Source organism: Haplochromis burtoni, unplaced genomic scaffold (assembly GCF_018398535.1).
Source record: "Haplochromis burtoni strain Fernald_Lab_line unplaced genomic scaffold, NCSU_Asbu1 Contig_18, whole genome shotgun sequence".
NCBI classification, from domain to species: Eukaryota; Metazoa; Chordata; class Actinopteri; order Cichliformes; family Cichlidae; genus Haplochromis; species Haplochromis burtoni.
Window position 1 is genome coordinate 516,270 of NW_024582379.1, and position 20,103 is coordinate 536,372.

Consider the following 20,103-nt stretch of genomic DNA (forward strand, 5'->3'; position numbering starts at 1 on the left):
CTCATGTGAATGCGTCCTGCTTTGCTTGTCTCGTCAGTCCTGATTTCTCCCAGCTGTGCCCTCCTTCTGTGTCTCATTCCCCTCGTTACTTCCCAGTGTATTTAAACCCTGTGTTTCTCTGAGTCAGTGTCGCGTCGTCCCTCATGCTATGTGGATCTCCCTGTGTGTCTCTCTGTGAGTTTTCTAAGGTCCCAGTTTAGATTAGTTTGTATGTTTTTTCCCTGCCAGCAAATAAAGCTGAGTTTTGAGTTCACCTCCCTGAGTCTGTGAGTCCTGCATTTTGGGTCCAACTCCTGCCTGCCGCACAGCGATTCATGACACTTCCAGCATGAGGCATTTAAAGCTTAAGTTGTTTGCATTTGTTTTGTTCCAGTTCTATTAGAAAATACCCAAACTTAAATTGTAAAAGAGGATCCATCCATCCCTCCATCCAAACAGCTTGATCAAGCTACCAGGTTTTTCTCCAATGATTTGTGCTTGCCCTACACCCTGAAATGGCATTTGATTGCACATTGTCCACATTATAATATGAATTTTTTGAGGCCACAGAATCCATGCTAACATAAATGAGTTTGGGACGGATTACCTTACATCCCTTTTTTTAATCAGGGTGAGTTTTTTTTACATGGTGAATTGGGTTGAGGCCAAAGGGAGTCGTAGAGTATAATTCCAATCGATGTGTACTATTTCAGCTTTTTGAAACTTGTGGATAATATGGTTTTAACATAATTAAAAGTATTGGCAAGGAATACTTCTTTACAGGTAAGGTTCTTTGTCAGAATCAACAGATGGTGGGTTCAAAACAGTTTTGTAAGTGGTGAGTGGGAAGAAAAAGCAATGGTGTAGGTGGGGGGAAGAAGTTTTGATAAGCAGTGTTTAGACGGAGAACCCACCGAATACTAACAGGAGGCATATTTACCCCCTCCTCGGCCATTACCTCTGGCTATCCGAATACCTGCCTCAGGCATTCCACTGTTGCTGAAAGCAGTGATTCTTAAAATATAGACTTACACCTTAAAAATGAAATGTGGGACTTCTTCTTGTAAAAGAATTCTAGAGAATCTATTTCTCATTTAAAGTTGTGGTTAGAAACACAGCCCTTTGGGGCTAGCCTAAACTTGGGAAGTTTAGTTCCATAAGAGAAATAAACGCTTTAGGTTCTAAACCATCAGCGTCTGACTGCCTTTGGCACGACTCCTATCCCTATAGATGGAAGTGCTGGTTTCCATTCACCACTTTTTTTATTTTCCTCTTTTTCTTGCTCTCTTTTTATTCGTTTTACCTTAAAGCCTGGGGCTTCACATTCTCCGAGTCCCCACAGAGAGCTTAACAAACACTTGTAAAAAACCAACACTTTATAAAAGGCTTGGCACCTTTTAGATGTGCATCACTTTCCTATCTCCATACAAACACACACACACCTACACACACACTACTCCTGCTTTCATATGCCTTAAGTGTCCAAATTCTTCTCCCCTGCTCTAAGCTGCCTTCTTTCTTCTTAAATGATATTTCTTTCTATATTGTTTGATCATGACCTTCTTGTGAGTTGAACTGAACTACCACTCTGGTCATTTAACAATGTCTATATCTAAGAAACAATTAATCTCCACCTGAATATAAATGAGTCTCTAATCTTATAGTTTTTCTTTATTTTCCTTTGTGTTTTTTTGGATTAGCCTTTCCTAGTTTGTTTATGTCACTCCAAGACTCCTGGGTCAATAACTGAGAAAAAGAGATTATGTGTTATTCTGCTAGTGGATATTATTGAGGACATGAAAATATATAGAATATTACGATTAAAATGTGCCACAGACAGAACATTAAATACTACAGGAACAGAGGACCAAACCACAATAGCATGGTTTGGTCCTATGAAATGTTTTGTAGGATTTCCCAAACCTCATTCTCTTAATGAGGATTAGATTATCTTCTCTCTCTCACGTGGTTTTCAGGCCCACTGGACCCATGGGTCATAAAGTTGTGGAGGTGCTGTGTCCTGGTGTGTGTGTGCTGTGTGTGTGTGTGTGTGTGTGTGTGTGCGTGTGCTGTGTGTGTGCATGTGTATTTGTATAAGTGTGTTTTCCCTTACAAGGTTGCAGCATTGTTGTATTTCTATCACCTACACCTGTCTGCTCCCAAATTCCCACACATTTTACCCTCTGCCTTGCAGGAATCTTTCTATATTTTCTCATGCTCTGTCCCAGCAGCAGATTGGATGTGGGCCACAACAAATAAATAGCTTTGCCCGTGTGGCTTCTTATTGATCAAGACAGTGAAAAGATTTTCCGCTCTGAGAACTTCAGTGATTTTAGAAGAAAGGAAGATTTTGAAGCTGATGAGTTTTCAGAACATGAGTCCTTTTTTTTCTTTATTGGATAGGACAGTAGAAAGTGGGGTGGAGAGAGAATGAGAGGAGATGGTCTGAGACAGACTCAAAACCAGTCCCTGCAGCGAGGACTCCAGCCTTCACTACATGTGTAACTTGTTCAGCCAGGTGAGCTACAGCAGCAACCCCAATTCAGGGTCTGACAGTGAGTTTGAAGAGAAGGATTAGATCGACCATTAGATTGGCCTTCTTGCCCAAAGAATGAGCCAACTACTTGGTTGCCAAGATAGTAAAACCAGGGCCAACACAAATGGTGTTTACTCTTGTGTAGGACATCAGGGGTCCGTTCTTCGTACCTCGCTTACTACATCCAAGATCAAATGACACATCCAAGATCAAATCATCGCGCTAACTTTGAGCTCGCTATTCCGGTTCTCCGAACACACCTGTTGTTGACGATTAGTATAGCTGGATGAAGTAATGTGAGATCACTGGGTGGCTTAACAGGGGCTACGCATCGATAGTAGAAACATTGATCGGCAACCCTTTGATTGGTCGGCGAAAATGTCGAAGGAGCGCGCTCGGTATTTTTCGGCAGCAGAGCAAGAACTCTTGATTGAGGGATTTCAGGAGTTTCAGAGTTTAATTAAAACGCAAGGGAACACTGCAAAGGCTGCAAAAGCAAGGAGAGAGGGCTGGCAGAAAGTTGCTGACAAATTAAACTCGTAAGTAATTTAATAATAATAATAATAATGGATTGGATTTATATAGCGCTTTTCAAGGCACCCAAAGCGCTTTACAATGCCACTATTCATTCACTCTCACATTCACACACTGGTGGAGGCAGCTACGGTTGTAGCCACAGCTGCCCTGGGGCAGACTGACAGAAGCCAGGCTGCCATATCGCGCCATCGGCCCCTCTGGCCAACACCAGTAGGCGGTAGGGTAAATATTATATTATATTACATTATATTACATTATATCCTCTTTCACATTAGAGCCACAACAGGACCCACTAGAACATGGGAACAAGTAAAAGTGAAATATAAGAATATTCTACAGAATGGTAATATTTATCACTTATATTGCTTTTAGTCTCTTGGAAAGAGACCCTGAAATAATCTGTTTGTTTGTTCATAACAGCAACCAAGAAAAGGGCAGAGCAAAAAAAGACAGGTGGTGGTCCTGCACCCCCTCGTCAACAAGTTGGTTAAGTAAATAATACCCTCACGGGAATATCGATATCTCTCTATGAGCACACTGTCGCGCTGAGCTAAAGGATCCTGTCTATCCCGCAATATACGCTGGATTCTGAGGACTCTCCTTATCAATCTTGCACCTTCCGCAATGGGTGGCTCGCGTATACGGACAGGACATGGCTGCGACAGACTTCCCAAATCCACCTTCGCTTTTATAGCCGTGGTCTCTCATCTTGTTACATGAAGTAATTTACTATTACTACTCTAAACTATGAATTACATCTGAAATAATCAAATACATGAAATAGAATGATTAATAGTACATTTCCCTTTTTTTAGGAAATGACCTGTATGTATCTGTATGAAATCAATAAAAGGATCAAGTACTGCATTATCTTTAGTTACATTGATAATATTTATTTATGGTAAAACAGTGGTAAAATATCGCTGTTGCTTTCGTATAAATGAAGCGGACATACCTGAGTGGCCGCGATCTAATCTTGTTTACATAAAGTAAGCCTGCTCCCGAGCAGGTTTACGCTTACGGATCTGTTGCTATGACAGCAAGTCCCGGATGAGCTTCGGGGAACCGAACGATCCAGGATCACGCGAAATCGTCAACAATCAAATCCAGCTAACTTACTTAGCGAGGTGACAAAGACGGTAACACCACCTGGGTCTGGGTGCAGTTCCCCCCTCCAGGGGCAAGGGTACCTAGACCCGGTTTGTAGAGTACGCTTGGGGAGTGTGATCGTGTGTACAGCGTCTCTTTATGTCTGTCTCCACGTTGGTTGAGTGTGGAGTAAGTGCATATGAGAGCATGAGGGTGGGAATGGATGTTTGTATCTGTGTGTGCCTGTATGTCTGTGTCTATATGTCAGGTTGGGTATCAGGACGCCACCTCTCTGGGGACATCTCAGGCCCTCCAAGGTTTGGAGGCCTATCTCCCCCCACCACCACTTCCCCTGCCAGTGGCGGACTCCCTCAGACATCGGTGCGTTGGTGGTTCTTTGTGTCTGGGGATGGGCGTCCAGGTACACACCGGCTCACTCCTTGGCGGCCGCTTATCGGGGCCTGGAGCCTGGGGCTCGCTCGGGCCACTTCGGAGGTGGGGTGCCCCCGGCCTCTCGGCCTGGGGCTCGGTCACTCAGGCACAGCTGGCTGCCGGCGGAGCTCACGGGCGCGTCACTGCTTCTGCTCCCGGCTGCTGAGTGACCCTCATCTGGGACTCTCCTCAGCTCTTTCTGGGACAGTGGCAGCGGCTGCCCCTCTGTTGGTCTTCCTTGGTCTCTTGTGTTCTGGGGGCCTCTGGATGTCTGGAGTTTTGATCTCCTCCATACCTGCTTCATGCCCTGGAGGACGGGGCTGTGGCCCCCCCACACCCTCTAGCAGATCATTACATGAAGGAACCTTTTAAAAAAAACAAGCGCGTCCATGCTCACAGGTGTACACACGGGTGATCACACCCACAAACTACACCCTTTTTGGCTCCTACCTCAAAGCACACTGTGTTCTGTTGATCTTATGTGCTGCACAATAATGTTTAATATTTAGTATTTACTGTCATATTCCCATATATCATTGTGATGTTGTTTATTCTATTACTCTTGTTCTCTTCTGCTTGTTTTCTTTTTTCTTTCTCAACAGGTGATCCAGGTGATCGATATATGTTCATGTTTTTTTTAGCGGTCAGTATGATATGCATTTTTTTTTTTTTTCTGCCCATTCTGTTGGTTTTTGTTTTTTGCCCTTCTCCCCCGTCCCTCTTCTCAGCTGTTTCTCTTTCCCTCTTTCTTTCCCTTCTTTCCCCCAGTCAAGTCTGTCCCGTATTCAAGCAAGTGAAAATAAAATAAACAATAAAAGGTGAATCAAATGGACCATTATGGCAAGGCTGGGATGGTCAATTTGGTAAAGTAAATCCGTTGGGCATCTTTCTTTGCCTTTAGACAACAATTCTGATGGCAAAAGAGCCAAACGGGACAGGCAAAAAAAAAAATTAGGACTGGGAGTTGAGCTTGACTCCATCCTCAACCCGAAAAGGCCCCACAAGCTCATCTTTGATGATACCAGCCCAAACCAGTACTCCACCTCCACCTTGCTGGCGTCTGAGTCGGACTGGAGCTCTCTGCCCTTTACCAATCCAGCCACGGGCCCATCCATCTGGCCCATCAAGACTCACTCTCATTTCATCAGTCCATAAAACCTTAGAAAAACCAGTCTTGAGATATTTCTTGGCCCAGTCTTGACGTTTCAGCTTGTGTGTCTTGTTCAGTGGTGGTCGTCTTTCAGCCTTTCTTACCTTGGCCATGTCTCTGAGTATTGCACACCTTGTGCTTTTGGGCACTCCAGTGATGTTGCAGCTCTGAAATATGGCCAAACTGGTGGCAAGTGGCATCTTGGCAGCTGCACGCTTGACTTTTCTCAGTTCATGGGCAGTTATTTTGCGCCTTGGTTTTTCCACACGCTTCTTGCGACCCTGTTGACTATTTTGAATGAAACGCTTGATTGTTCGATGATCACGCATCAGAAGCTTTGCAATTTTGAGACTGCTGCATCCCTCTGCAAGATATCTCACTATTTTTGACTTTTCTGAGCCTGTCAAGTCCTTCTTTTGACCCATTTTGCCAAAGGAAAGGACGTTGCCTAATAATTATGCACTACCTGATATAGGGTGTTGATGTCATTAGACCACACCCCTTCTCATTACAGAGATGCACATCACCTAATATGCTTAATTGGTAGTAGGCTTTCGAGCCTATACAGCTTGGAGTAAGACAACATGCATGAAGAGGATGATGTGGACAAAATACTCATTTGCCTAATAATTCTGCACTCCCTGTACATATGCAACACACAGGTCAGAGTTGCCCTTTAGTTGTTGTATAGGCGGGATACGAAAAAGGCCATTTATTCGGTCGGGCTAATGTGAATCTTTTCCATTTCTAATTAAGTTCAAAGAAGTAAACATCAATAGGATTTGAAAACCTTGCTTCAAGAAAAATATGTTTGGATTTTTTTCCACCCAAATTGTGGACAGAAGGTAAATGCCAGATTTTAACCATATATGTGGTCTATATTGTTTGAAATGGGGACAAAGTAAACATCTGTTAAAAGTTCATACATAAACTGTTATAGGTATTAACTTAATAACCCAGTAATACCATGAGTCCACCAGACCCATAAAAAAAATTAACACCATTAAACAACTTCACAGTAGCCATTTTTTTTCGAGCTCCCCCTTTTCATCTTCATTAGCCCTCACTCAGCTGTGTCTTGTGCAATTTACTATAGGCACAGTTCAAACACAGGTTCACATTCAGGACTGGAAATAGAAGTTGTGCAGGCAGACCCAGAAGGAGCAGCAGCAAAATGGACCACATAACAGTGAATAAAATCAAAGGAAAGATTTCTTCAAAGATCAAGTAGACTTATGGAAAACTTAGTTCGCTCTCTATTCAAGATCTGCCTGTAGTAAGGGTTACAAAGCATGAAGGTGGTATCTTCAAAGTCTTGACGGTTATCTCAAGGGTGTGGGTGAACAACTATTAATCAGTCATAGTCTTCTTATAACACACACCTTTTGGTGCAACTAGTGATCTACCTGGGGCCACTGGGTGTTTCTCCAGACTGACTGAGCTGGGGGTGATCAGGCACTAACTTGTGACCAGCTAGCATGACCTCCCTGACCTCTTTCAGTTTTGGTTGCTTGATGACAAACTGGATGCAAGGTGGAGTTGGGGATAGTGATCAAGCTTTTGATCTCCCAGTGTAGCTGTAAGAGTGGCTGAGGTAAGGCAAGGCAAGGCAAGGCAATTTTATTTGTATAGCACACTTTCAGCACAAGGCAATTCAAGGTCCTTTACATGATTAAAATAAAACACAAAAAATAAAATGTAAAACACTATAAAAGTAAAATACAAGAAAACATTTACAATAAAACAATAATCAAGACAATAATTTATATGAAAAAATTAAAACAAACAGGTAGAGAGCCATAATAGGATCAGTTACTCATAAGCAAGTCTAAATTAGTAAGTTTTAATTTCAGAATTAAAAGAGTTCAGTGTCTCTGCAGCTTTGCATTCTCCAGATATTGTGTCAGATGTGAGGAGCATAGAAACTAAAAGCTGCTTCTCCATGTTTAGTTCTGGTTCTAGGGACGGTCAATAAACGAGAGCTGGAGGACCTGACTGATCTAGATGGTTTGTACCATGATAGCAGATCCATAATGTACTCTGGTGCTAACCCATTAAAAGATTTATAAACTAATAAAAGCACTTTAAAGTCTATTCTCTGAGCTACAGGGAGCTAGTGTAATGACTTTAGAACTGGAGTAATGTGCTCTATTGTCTTGGTTCTAGTGCGAACACGAGCAGCAGCGTTCTGAATCAGCTGCAGTTGTCTAATTGATTTTTTGGGTAAACCTGTGAAGATACTGTTACAGTAATCAAGGCGGCTAGAGATAAATGCATGGATGAGTTTTTCTAGGTCTCCTTGTGTCATCAGTCCTTTAATCCTAGAAATGTTCCTCAGGTGATAGAAGGCTGACTTTGTTATAACTTTTATGTGGCCCTGGAGGTTCAGGTCTGAGTCCATTATTACACCTAAATTTCTGGCCTGGATCGGTAGTTTCTAGTTGGACCAGTTTGAGCTGATTACTGATATTTAATCGATCTTTTTTGGGTCCAAAGATAAGTACTTCAGTTTTGTTATTGTTCAGTTGAAGGAAATTATGAGACATCCAATTATTAATTTGCTCAATGCATTTATTAAGAGTTTGGATAGGTTCAATATCACCTGGTGACATTGAGATATAAAGTTGAAGTATCGTCTGCATAATTGTGGTAGTTAATATTATTAGTGGTTATAATCTGGCTTAACGGGAGCATGTAAATGCTAAATAAGAGGGGCCCTAGGATGGAACCCTGGGGGACCCCGCATGTGATTTCTATATTTTGTGATGAAAATTGGCTAATTGACACATAGAAGTTCCTGTTCTTAAGGTAGGACTTGAACCAGTCGAGTGCTGTACCAGTGAGTCCGGCACAGCTCTCTAGACGTTCCAGTACTATATCATGATCAACGGTGTCAAACGCCGCACTAAGGTCCAGTAGTACCAATACTGTGGATTTCCCGTTTTGAATATTTATACGGATGTCATTAAACACTTTGACAAGGGCTGTCTCGGTGCTATGGTGCCTACGAAAACTAGACTGATAAATATCAAAGCGGTTGTTCATTGTGAGAAAGCTGTTTAACTGCTGGAAAACAGCTTTTCCAATAATTTTACCGATAAATGGAAGATTAGAGATTGGTCTGTAGTTTTGCATTAATGTGCTGTCTAGGTTCTTTTTCTTTAATATTGGTTTGATAACTGCTGTTTTTAAGGCTTTGGGAAAGACACCTGATAGGAGGAATGCGTTAACTATTTGGATCAGATCCTCTTGATGGCTGGGAGGACCTTTTTAAGAAAACCTGTCGGTAATATATCCAAGCAGCAGGTGGCAGAGCTTAGATTGTCAATAATTTTATCGAGGCTTGATTGATTTATTAGGCTTTATTTATTTTATTATTATTTGAAAGTGAGTCATTTTCTCTGCATAAGTGCTAATTGGGCTTAACGTCGGTATTGGGGTTGAAACTAATGTGCCAATCGATCTTCTGATTTTCAAGATCTTTTCAATAAAGAAGCTGGCAAATTCATTGCAGGCCCTGGTGGAGCTTAGTTCGGGGGCTATTGCCACTGGAGTAGCAGTTAATCTCTCCACTGTAGCAAATAATTTCCAAGCATTATTGTTGTTTCTATGAATAATCTCAGAGAAAAATGACTCCCTTGCATCCTTCAGGGCTAGTTGATACTTATTTAGCCTCTCTTTATATATCTCGCAGTGAACCTGGAGTCGAGTTTTCCGCCATCTTCTCTCAGCACGCCGGCACTCTCTTTTTTCATTACATACCAGTGGATCACTTCTCCACGGAGACTTCTTTTTACTAGAGACAGTTTTAACCTTGAATGGTGCAATCTTATCCATCATGTCTAAGATTGTGGATAGAAAATCATCTGTCAGTTTGTTTACTGAATGTGTGTTGGTGGATGTTGGTGATTTAAACAAGGTGGAAGTGTACATCAGTTTAAAATATTCAGCTGAGTTTTCTTTAAGGAAGCGTTTTTTAACAGTGATCTTACTCTGATTAGGTGTATTGGCTAAGATGTTGCTATCAAATGAAATGCAGAAATTATCAGATAATGCAACATCAGTAACGGCAATGTTAGAGATATTTAGATCTTTGCTAATAAGTAGGTCCAGAGTGTGTCCTCGATTATGCGTTGGCTCACTAATGTGCTGGATTAGATCAAAGTTATGGAGGACATAAATTAATGCTTTTGTTCCGCTATCTTGAAGCTTGTCAGTATGAATGTTAAAATCTCCCACAATTGCTATCTGGTCATAGTCTAGACATATTGCAGAGCAAAGGTCATTGAAATCATTAAAAAAGTTTGTATTAGATTTTGGTGGTCTATATATGTTTAAAAATAAAACTTTGTTTGGTTCATTTATTTCAGTAGCTAAATATTCAAAGGTGCTGAACTCACCTAGCGATACCTTTTTAAAGTTTAGTGATTGGTGAAAGATTACAGCAAGACCACCACCTCTTTTGTTTTTTCTGGTCTCACTAATGAAGTGATAATCAGTTGGGCAAGTCTCGATTAATACAGCTTGTTCTGAATTTCCATCTAACCAAGTTTCTGAAAGAAAGAGAACATGTATATCATGTGAAATGATGTAATCATTGATTAGGAGAGACTTCCCTGATAGAGATCTAATATTTAGTACAGCTGCTTTAATATTTCTTTCAGTGATTGAGAGATTATTTTTGCACAGTATTATATTCAGATTCTGTACTGTTCGATTATAAGTACTTTTATTGTGTAAGGATCTGTTGCTTATAATAACTGGTATTTTGCTTTCAGTATATGAATGAGTGTGACTGGACACATTTTGGTGGGAATGATGCAATCTGGTAACGGCGTCCGGTCGGTATCAGATATCAGACTCGGTTAGGTGGAGTGGAGAACCATATTGTTTATAATTAGTAGGTGGGTGTGGTCCCACTTTTGGTGTCAGACGAATCCCTCTGTTTATTTGGGTTTGAAGGGGTTCGGGAAACGACTTAAATGGTGATATGATCACTGATGAGGATGATGATGATGAAGGTGTACAGGCATCAACTGGTGAGTTTCTGCACAGAGTTGAACCTGCATATTTGGCTGGAGTCGCTGTAAACTCTGCTGGAAGTGAAGTTGTTGGGGGCTGGCATATTAACTCAGCTGCTTGAGCTATGTCAACTGATGTGTTTCTGCACAGCGTTGCTGAAACTCTGTGTTTCTTTTGAGAGTCGTCAGGTGCCATTGTTTTTGGGTCGGCTGATACGTCTCTGGCAGGCTTATCACTGAAAGGTGCAAGTACGTCATGGTCTCTGTGTGATAAAGCTGGTTGGCGTCCACTGTGTGTCTCGCTGATACTGACGTCTTTATCTCAATTTGAGAACAGGGCAATGAGTTCACGTGAGACAACAAGTTCAGAAGATAAAGCCTCTGACCTTTCTTATTAATGTTACGTTCGTTTCTTGTAAACAGGTGCTTCCTTCCACAAAAAAAATCTTAAAATTATTTAGATATCGAATTGACCTTTCAGCACAGACAGTTTTAACAAACCTGCTGAACGATTTCACCCTGCTATATTCTTCATCGTAGGGCGTTGCTGGAATCGGTCCAGATACGTGGAGTTGCACCTTGTGGTTGTCAAAGTTCTGAAGTAAATCCAAAAAGTCTTTCTTTAAAATTTTCGAATTTTTTCAAAAGGATGTCAGCAGCTCCAGCATGAACAACAACTTTTTCTAGCTCTGGGTTATTCTCAATAATTGATGGAATCCTCTCAGAAATTTCTTTTACTGTCATTTGTGGACAATTAACCCTTTAAGACCTACCATAGAACCAAGTCCGCCAGAGCTTATATTATATTTTTACATGCTGTGGAGCCATTTTTGGGAGCATTTCAAGTTGCTATACATCAATACAACCATTATAGCCCAAACTTTAATAATATGTCTGCATTAGGTGCATAGTAATTACATAAATTGCAAAAAAGTGCAATAAACTACAAAAAAATTGAAAATCGTTTTTGTTTTTTTAACATATATTTCTAGTTAGAGAAATTTAAGAGGCTTATCCCTCAAAACTGTAAATACAAAAAAGTTGCACAAACTAGTTTCCCACCACAGGAAATTTATTTTGAGTGTCTTCATAGTTTTATTTTTGAAATACACCAATTTTTATATACTGCAGGAAAAACGAAAATAAATATTATAGTGCAAATTTGCAAAATAACAGCATATGCATCAAAATAAACTATTTCCAGCAGTGCAATATGAGTCCTAAGCATCCCAGAAACGACACAGAAAGTCATAAACTCAAACATAACTTTTTAAAACACAAGTATAGGCTCATAAGGCCCCGATCGTAAAAAAACTACATTTCCGCAAAATGACGTCACTTCCGGTTTCGGGCAGGTCATGCGGTCATGTGATAGTTCACGCTGATGGACGTAGGAAGTGTTACAAACAGCTGATCGGATCGGCAAAGCGTGTTTCTGGAATATCATGTTTTTGTTGCTGCAAGTGATTTTTATGCAGTTTTTGCAAAGCTATATGTGGAAGGAAACTGTGACCTAGGACAAGCTGATGGCATAAGATGTAAGTACAACTCCTCCGGTTTCATATGCAAAAAAAATTATTGCGCTAGCTTACGTGGTTGCAGAGCTACCGGGATTTAAAAATAGTTACGCAAAATGGAGCGTGCCCGCTCCGATCGGCTATAAAGGGTTAAAGACACTAGTATTGATGCATAGCTGTTCAATTCCTTTGATTGATGTGCTCTCCCTCGCTTGCTGTTCTCTGTTCTCTTTGCACATTTCGTGTGGCTTGTTTTATCTTTATTTACATTCCGGTGACCTCACTCTGCAGCTGACAGTCGTTGCGGGCTGGACGGTGATGAGCTGAGAGGCCCAAATCTATTTTTTAGAGGAATAATCGAAGTTGTTTCTTGTTGGAGTGTCTTTCGATGTTCCTTTATCTTCTTGGGAGTCTCCCATCTAAGTGGGGGACAAAGGTCTGATGAATGGGGAGTTCCTCCCAACAAACGTCCTCCGCTCGGAGGGGTCCCACTCTGTGTTGATGGTATTTGTTAATAGGAAAATTGTACTTAGTAGTCAGTATAATACTTTAATGATATAAGTTTGCATGTGGTAGAATGCTGCATATAATCATTTGTGTGTAGAAGTATATAGTTGGTGGCATATTGAAAGAATGTCTCATCCTAGGAGGTCTGTAACATTCTAGGGTGTTCACCCCCACATCCTAGGAGCATGAGAGAGGCCGTCTTATTGTTTTACGGTAGGATTAAAGTAGCTATATCTGTTTGGGTCTAAGTGCTTTTTGGTTTGATGAACTGCTGGACTTCGAGACCAGCAGGTTTAGGGAAGTCTTTATGGGGTCACACTCTGACCCCACACACACACACACACGTACACCTCCACATTCCAATGTAAGGAACAAACGCTCACTGAAGTATAAATAAAGACCGGGGCAGTTTCTCAGCGCGAGCCTCAGTGCTGGAGGCTGCCCTTGCTAGCAAGAAGTTCTGTGTGTTTCTCTTCTCTGAGTCTTTACTGAAGAAGTGTTTTAGAGTATATTTCTTAACAGTATTGATCCGCCTGGTTGTTGCTTGCCGTAAGCCACCGGCAGAGTTTTATTGCTTTTGCTTTTGGCGTTCTCGTCAAGGCGTCGGATTTTCATTTCCATGTCGTGGATTCTTTGTAATAGTTCCTGAAAAGCCTCGTCCGAGCAGAGGGCCATCCTCTGATCCTTGATTCCGTGCCTGCTCGCTGTCTCCCGCGTGCACCCACGAACGCCACAGCTAATCGTCAGTAGCGCCAGCAGCAGGGAAAACGGAGACTGCAGGCAGCTGGACCGACCAGAACCGGGGGCCGTCCCGGTCCCGACAGGCGAAAGGACGGAGGGTCCTGGCACTCAGAACCGGAGCGGCTAAACGACGGCGGTAAGATTGTTACCTCTTAGCCTCAGCTGGCCTCAGCAGATGACAGCCTAAATCCTCCGTGGAGACATCATTCTATGATTGAGTCGTTAACAGAACCAGCAGTTAGCAGCAATAAATTCAAATCAATGACATTTGCAAGCATTCCTTTATACACAGCATTTCAGTCAGGTTGAGGTCTGGACTTCCATGCTGTAAATTTGCTGCTTGGGGTCATTATCTTGTGTAGCTATTAATTGTCTCAGTTGAGAAAAACAGGTGACCACTGTGCTTCTGTCCCAGTAGCACAAATCCGAACTGGTTTGCGATGAAGGTGCTGGGCTTGTACAGCTTTCCTTGCCCCTTTTTTTTTGCCATTCAGCATACCAGACAGTAGCTAGCTTCTCCCTCCGTCCTTCTGTGTTTTCAGTTCAGTGAGGGCTACTCTCTCAACGTCAGTTGCTCTCTTTTGCTGTTTCCAGCTGTTGGATTAGGATCTGGAATATTCCTAGTGGGTTGTTTTTCTTTGATGCCACACCTATCTACACCTATAGTGATAACGAAGGTGCTCATTGTCTGGAGCCTCTAGCCCACCTCTCCCTTTGCTGCAGCCACATCTTCATTAAACAGGTGGAACTCTGTCTCTGCTGGTTGGTGTCTTTTTTATGCAAAGAAATTCTAAAAAGGAGTTGTACAGAAATGAGACAAAATCAACTGTTATTTAAAGAAACTGAGAAAAACCCTGTTTGCCTAAATCTCTGGGGGAGTGGTAGGGCTGCCACAAACGATTATTTTGATAGTCGACTAGTCACCGATTATTTTTGCGATTAGTCGATGTTGTGGAAATTTTAATTACCAAAGCCTGCAGACACGATGAGATGTAACAACACCTTTATTTCAGCTATTTTGCAACTTTCAATTTTTTCCACAAAAAATGAAAGTTGCAAAAATTATTCCTATTTATAAATCAGGTGAAAAGCATTGTTTTACAAATTATAGACTAGTGTCGGTACTCTCCCAGTTTTCTAAGATACTGGAAAAACTATTTCTAAAAAGATTTAATAGCTTTGTGGATAAACATGATTTGTTGGCAAATTGCCAGTATGGGTTTAGAAATAATAGATCAACAGTTTTGGCATTGAGAGAGTGATGTTATGTTCTAAGTTGAAGGCGATTGTATACGTTTTTGTTGTTCAAATTTAGATGATGAGGATGTAAACCTGAGGGGGTAGGGCTAAATAAGTATATACTTCTGCCTACTCCTTTTCAAACAACTGTATGGAATGATTTTATGAAACGTTGGTGAATGTATATGTTTGAAATAAAAAAGAACTGAACTGAACTGAACTATCTCATGCATAAGGAGGGACGTCAGTCAGGGGGCACTGAAAGTCGTCTCTGACAATGAACAATTCAGGTCCCTTTTTATACACAGTCGCAGAACAAAAGGCTTTTACAGTTGCAGTTCACACCTTGGCTCTAAACAGAAAAACTCTCTATCACCTGTGTGAATCTCCCCCACTCTGGGGTCAAGTCTTCCTGTGTGAGCTTCCGTCTCCTGGGAGACATTCACCAGTTTCTCACCATCTGTTTCTCGGCGTGAATGAGGTGTGAACCAGACGTACTAAACTAAGTAACATGAAAGCATTTCATCAAGACAATACATTAAAGGACAATACACTAAAGAGAAATCCCACAACAGTCGACTAATCAGATCATGCATCCATTGGACGTAAAACGTACAGCTTATTGCACCAGCATGCATCTGCTCTTATATAACTATCATTAGCTTACAGCTTGAAGTGTTTAAGGTATGTGCTAACTAAAAATAAAGACAAGATGATAGTTTATTAAATTTTAATTAAATTTGCAGATTGTCTCGGTGAAGATTAATAAACTCAGCCGTCTGCTCCTTGCTATCTAAAATATAACAGGACACCGGAGTATATTCTCGAGCATCTCACACTTCTGATAATCAGTTGTCTGCTTGACGTTTATTCAGCTGTGTAAAAACTATAACTTTAATCTCAGCCAAACCGATTTACTCAGGAACAAATAAAATACTTAAAAAAGCCAAACAATAACATTTTTAAGTTATCTAAGTGTTATATCTTCACTCCGGGTTACTAGTATAACAATGATACTCGGACCACGACGTAACTTGAGGATTTATTATAACGGCATAACTTAACATGGAGCTAGCCCGAGCAACAGCCTAAAAGCATCATTTTCCCATAATGCATCTGGGCATGACCGCTACGGGTCCTGTTATAACCCAAAATACACAACATCTCCTCCCCTCTTACAAAGGATGTACTACGAAATAAACAGGTGATCTACTCACAAACTTCAGTCTTCACTGGCACATGACAGTAATAGCCTCACAAACATTTCACCTCTTATTAACTGTAAGGTTACAACACCAACTCTTTTAATTGCTATCTTGGGGAGTGAGGGTGGACTACCTCAACCTCCCCCATGACCCATGGGGATTATTCTGCCCCGTTCATTTGGGTCAGGTGCCATCTAATAACTCAGACGAACAGGAGGCCGCCGCTCTCTATTGGGGTATCGGCGGTCTGTGGTAACGTCAGTCTGTGTGCTCTCTTGTGGAGCCTTTGTTCCTGACACCGAAGATGTCTCAGTCTCTCTTACAGTCTCATTTACAGGTGGAACCACTGTTCCTGATGTGGTGGAGTTCTCTACTTGTGTGTGTGAAGGGGCTGACGAGTCGATGAGTGCATTTTCAAGATCTCCGCAAGACCCTTCTGCAGACACTGGTGCGGACTGGAGTAGCTGATCCACGTGTCTTCTCCAGACTCCATCGGCCACCTGAACTGTATATGAAACTGGACCAGTTTGAGCAATGACAGTTGCAGGAACCCACTTGTGTACTCCTCGGTAGTTCCTGGCCTGCACTGACTCGCCGGTGCTGAAGACTCTGTCCTTGACCTTTTGACCCCTGTACATGATTTGTTTCTCTTGTTGTTTTTGTACAGTGTCCTTCACAGTTGAGGGTTTCAAAAGATCAAAGGTAGTGCGCAGATCTCTTTTGAACATTGCGTTGGCAGGAGATGTCCTTGTGGTAGCATGTGGACTATTCCGGTAGTTAAGCAGAAACTTGTGCAGTCTCTGATGCAGTGTTCCTTGGCCTTGTGATGTTTTCAGTGCATGTTTCATTGTCTGAACAAACCTTTCTGCAAGACCATTCGTTGCAGGATGGTATGGAGCTGACGTAATGTGCTGCACTCCATTAGCCTGTAGGAAAGCCTCCATTTCCTGTGAAACCAGTTGAGGTCCATTGTCAGAGACTATCTGAGTAGGAGATCCAAACCTACTGAACATTTCTCCTAGAGCTTCTATGGTCTTTTCAGTGGTGGCTGATTTCATGATGGTCACTTCAGGCCATTTACTGTGTGCATCAACAGCTACAAGAAACATTTTGTCCTCGTATGGACCTGCAAAGTCAATGTGTACCCGATGCCATGGCTCCTGTGGGAACTCCCAGGGATGGAGAGGAGCAAGTGGTGGGTTGTTCCGGACCATCTGACACGAAGAGCAGTTTTTAGCAATCTCCTCAATCTGTTTGTCCATATTTGGCCACCAAAAATAGCTTCTCGCTATTTCCTTCATTCTCACTATTCCACTATGTCCTGCATGCAGTTGCTTCAACAGTTTTGGTCGCAATGACATGGGAATGATGACTCTCCTCCCCCACAGCAAACATCCCGCCTGAACAGAAAGCTCCGCCCGCTTTCCCAGGAAAGCCTTCAGGTCTACACCCTTACTTGCAGGCAGACCCTTAATGATCCAGTCCAGCACTGCTGCCAACACAGGGTCATTTCTGGACGCCTTTTTCACCTGCACAGCCGAAACAGGTGCTGTCTCTACCTCCCTGAAGTAGAGGATCTCAACTGTGTCAGAGACGGGTTTTTTAACAGGAAGGGGTAACCTGGACAACCCATCTGCATTGCAATGAGACTCCGATTTGCGATACTTGATGTCATAAGAATGTCCTGACAATATCAACGCCCACCTCTGGAGACGTGAAGCAGCAAGAGATGGAATCCCTGTATAGGGTCCCAGGATGGTTGTGAGAGGCCTATGGTCAGTAAACAGTGTAAACTTCCTACCGTACAGGTACTGGTGGAATTTCCGAACACCGAATACAATGCTCAGCGCCTCTCGTTCCAGCTGAGCATAGTTGGACTCTGCTGTGTTTAATGTCCTTGATGCGAATGCAATTGGCCTTTCTTCGCCATTTGGGAGAATGTGGGAAATCACTGCCCCCACCCCATAGGGAGAAGCATCACAAGCAAGCTGAATTGGGAACTTGGGATTGAAGTGGGTTAGCACCTCAGATGCAGTCAGTGAATCCTTTGCCTTTTGAAAGGCCTCTTGGCAGCTTGCTGTCCACTCCCATGCTTCTTCCTTGCGTAGCAGGTTGTGCAGTGGTTTCAGGAGTGATGCCAAGTTGGGTATGAACCGTCCGTAGTAGTTCAACAGCCCTAAGAAAGACTTTAACTGACTGACATTTCGTGGTGGGGGTGCATCCACGATTGCTGTGATCTTCGAAGGTGCAGTGTGAAGTCCATTTGCATCAATCACGTGCCCTAGATATTCCACAGATGACTGGAAAAAGTCACATTTCTCCTTACGGACTCTCAATCCGTATTCCTTCAGCCTCTGAAGGGTCGCATCCAAGTTGCGCAGATGCTCTTCATCATCTGCTCCTGTACACAGGATATCATCCAGATAGCATTGCACACCAGGTAATCCGCTCAGGATTTGATCAATCGCTCGTTGAAACAATGCTGGAGCTGATGTGATGCCAAAAGGCAACCTGCAAAATCTGAAAAGTCCCTTATGTGTGTTAATAGTCAACATGTCACGTGACTGCTCTTCAACGTGCATTTGCAGGTAAGCTTGGTTGAGATCTATTTTGCTGAACTTTTGTCCTCCACTCAGACCAGCAAATAAGTCATCAATCAGTGGAAGGGGATACTGCTCTGCTGTTAATACAGGATTCACGGATACCTTGAAGTCTCCGCAGATCCGGATTCCGCCGTCCTTTTTAGGAACTGGAACGATGGGCGTGGCCCACTCGCTGGTCGTAACCGGCTCCAGAACACCATTCTTGACCAATGCGTCTAAATTAGACTCCACCTTGGGCCGAATGGCGTACGGCACAGGTCTAGCCTTCATAAAGACTGGCTTGGAGTCAGGCTTGAGATGCAGCTTCACTGTAATTTTTTTCATGCTGCCCAGTTCCTCACGAAAAACCTCCTGGTGTTTTCCCAGTATGGCCTGTAGCTGAGAGGAACCATGCGACAGCTTTCTCACCTCTTGCCAGTTGAGTCTGATTGTTTTGAGCCACACACGTCCCATTATAGCAGGGCAGTTCTTCTGCGTAACATACACAGGCAGCTTAGCAGTTTGGCCATTGTATTGAACAGTCACCTCTGCCATTCCTTTCATAGGCACTCGATGTCCAGTATATCCTTTAAATACTGTGTCGGAGGGTTTGAGTGGAAGGTGCTTCAGACATGTCCTATAGACATTATATGACACTAGTGATGCTTTTGACCCAGTGTCAATCTGCATTTTTACAACATGTCCCTCCAGTTTGGGCGTGACCCAAAAGCCGTCTGAGGTTTCATCCACCTTCAGTATTCGCACAGTATTTATTGCAGACAACACTTCTTCATCTGAGGAGTCATTTGCTCTATCCTCATGAAGCTTAACTGTGTGAACATGTCTTTCTTTTTTGAATCTTGCAGTGCCTCTTTTATTTCCAGGCTTTGAGCCCTTATCCTTGCACCTTTTGTTCCTGCATGCCCGTGCTACATGACCTTTTTTTCCACAGTTGTTGCAATCCATTTCTTTGCACCAGCAATCACTAGCAAGGTGTCCTAACTTGCCACAGCGGAAGCATGGTCCCTGTGCATTTGCTTTACCATTGTCTAGTTTGTGTACTCTGTCTGTAGCATGTAGCGCATGGGCTTCTTTTGATGCCATTTCCATGGTCACACTGATATTAATTGCCTTCTCAAGAGTCAAATCACTTTCCGTGAGCAATTTCTTCTGTGCAGCTTCATTTCTTAAACCACACACGAGTCTGTCTCTTAATGTGTCATTTAAAACATCTTTAAACTCACAGTGTTCAGCTAATTTGCGTAACGATGCAACGAACATTGTGACAGACTCACCCTCTTCTTGGTTTCGCTTGTGAAACTTGAACCGTTCAGCGATCACGAGGGGCTTGGGCGAGAAGTGTTTGGTCAGTGTGTCCACGATCTCTGTGAAACTTTTACTGCCTGGCTTTGCTGGCTGTAGCAGGCTCCTTAGCAGGGTAAAAGTCTTTGGGCCTATCACACTCAAAAAAATGGGCACCAGTTTAGCATCCTGTATGTCGTTAGCCGCAACGAAATATCCAAAACGCTCCGTATATGAGCTCCATTGCTCCGTGCTTTCGTCGAAGG

At 42.6% G+C, this 20,103-nt stretch overlaps 2 protein-coding genes across 2 annotated transcripts in view; both read right to left on the reverse strand.

The window, feature by feature from the left end:
* Window positions 1-20,103, reverse strand: part of grid2 (glutamate receptor, ionotropic, delta 2) — a gene marked incomplete at its 5' end in the record, with an annotated part of 543,021 nt that overhangs the window by 212,533 nt on the left and 310,385 nt on the right.
* Window positions 15,809-20,103, reverse strand: part of LOC121814106 (uncharacterized protein K02A2.6-like) — an 11,368-nt gene continuing 7,073 nt past the window's right edge. The window contains exon 2 of the mRNA XM_042218320.1: window positions 15,809-20,103. Within this exon, the coding sequence (XP_042074254.1) occupies window positions 16,148-20,103 (3,956 nt within the window). The 3' untranslated portion in view covers window positions 15,809-16,147.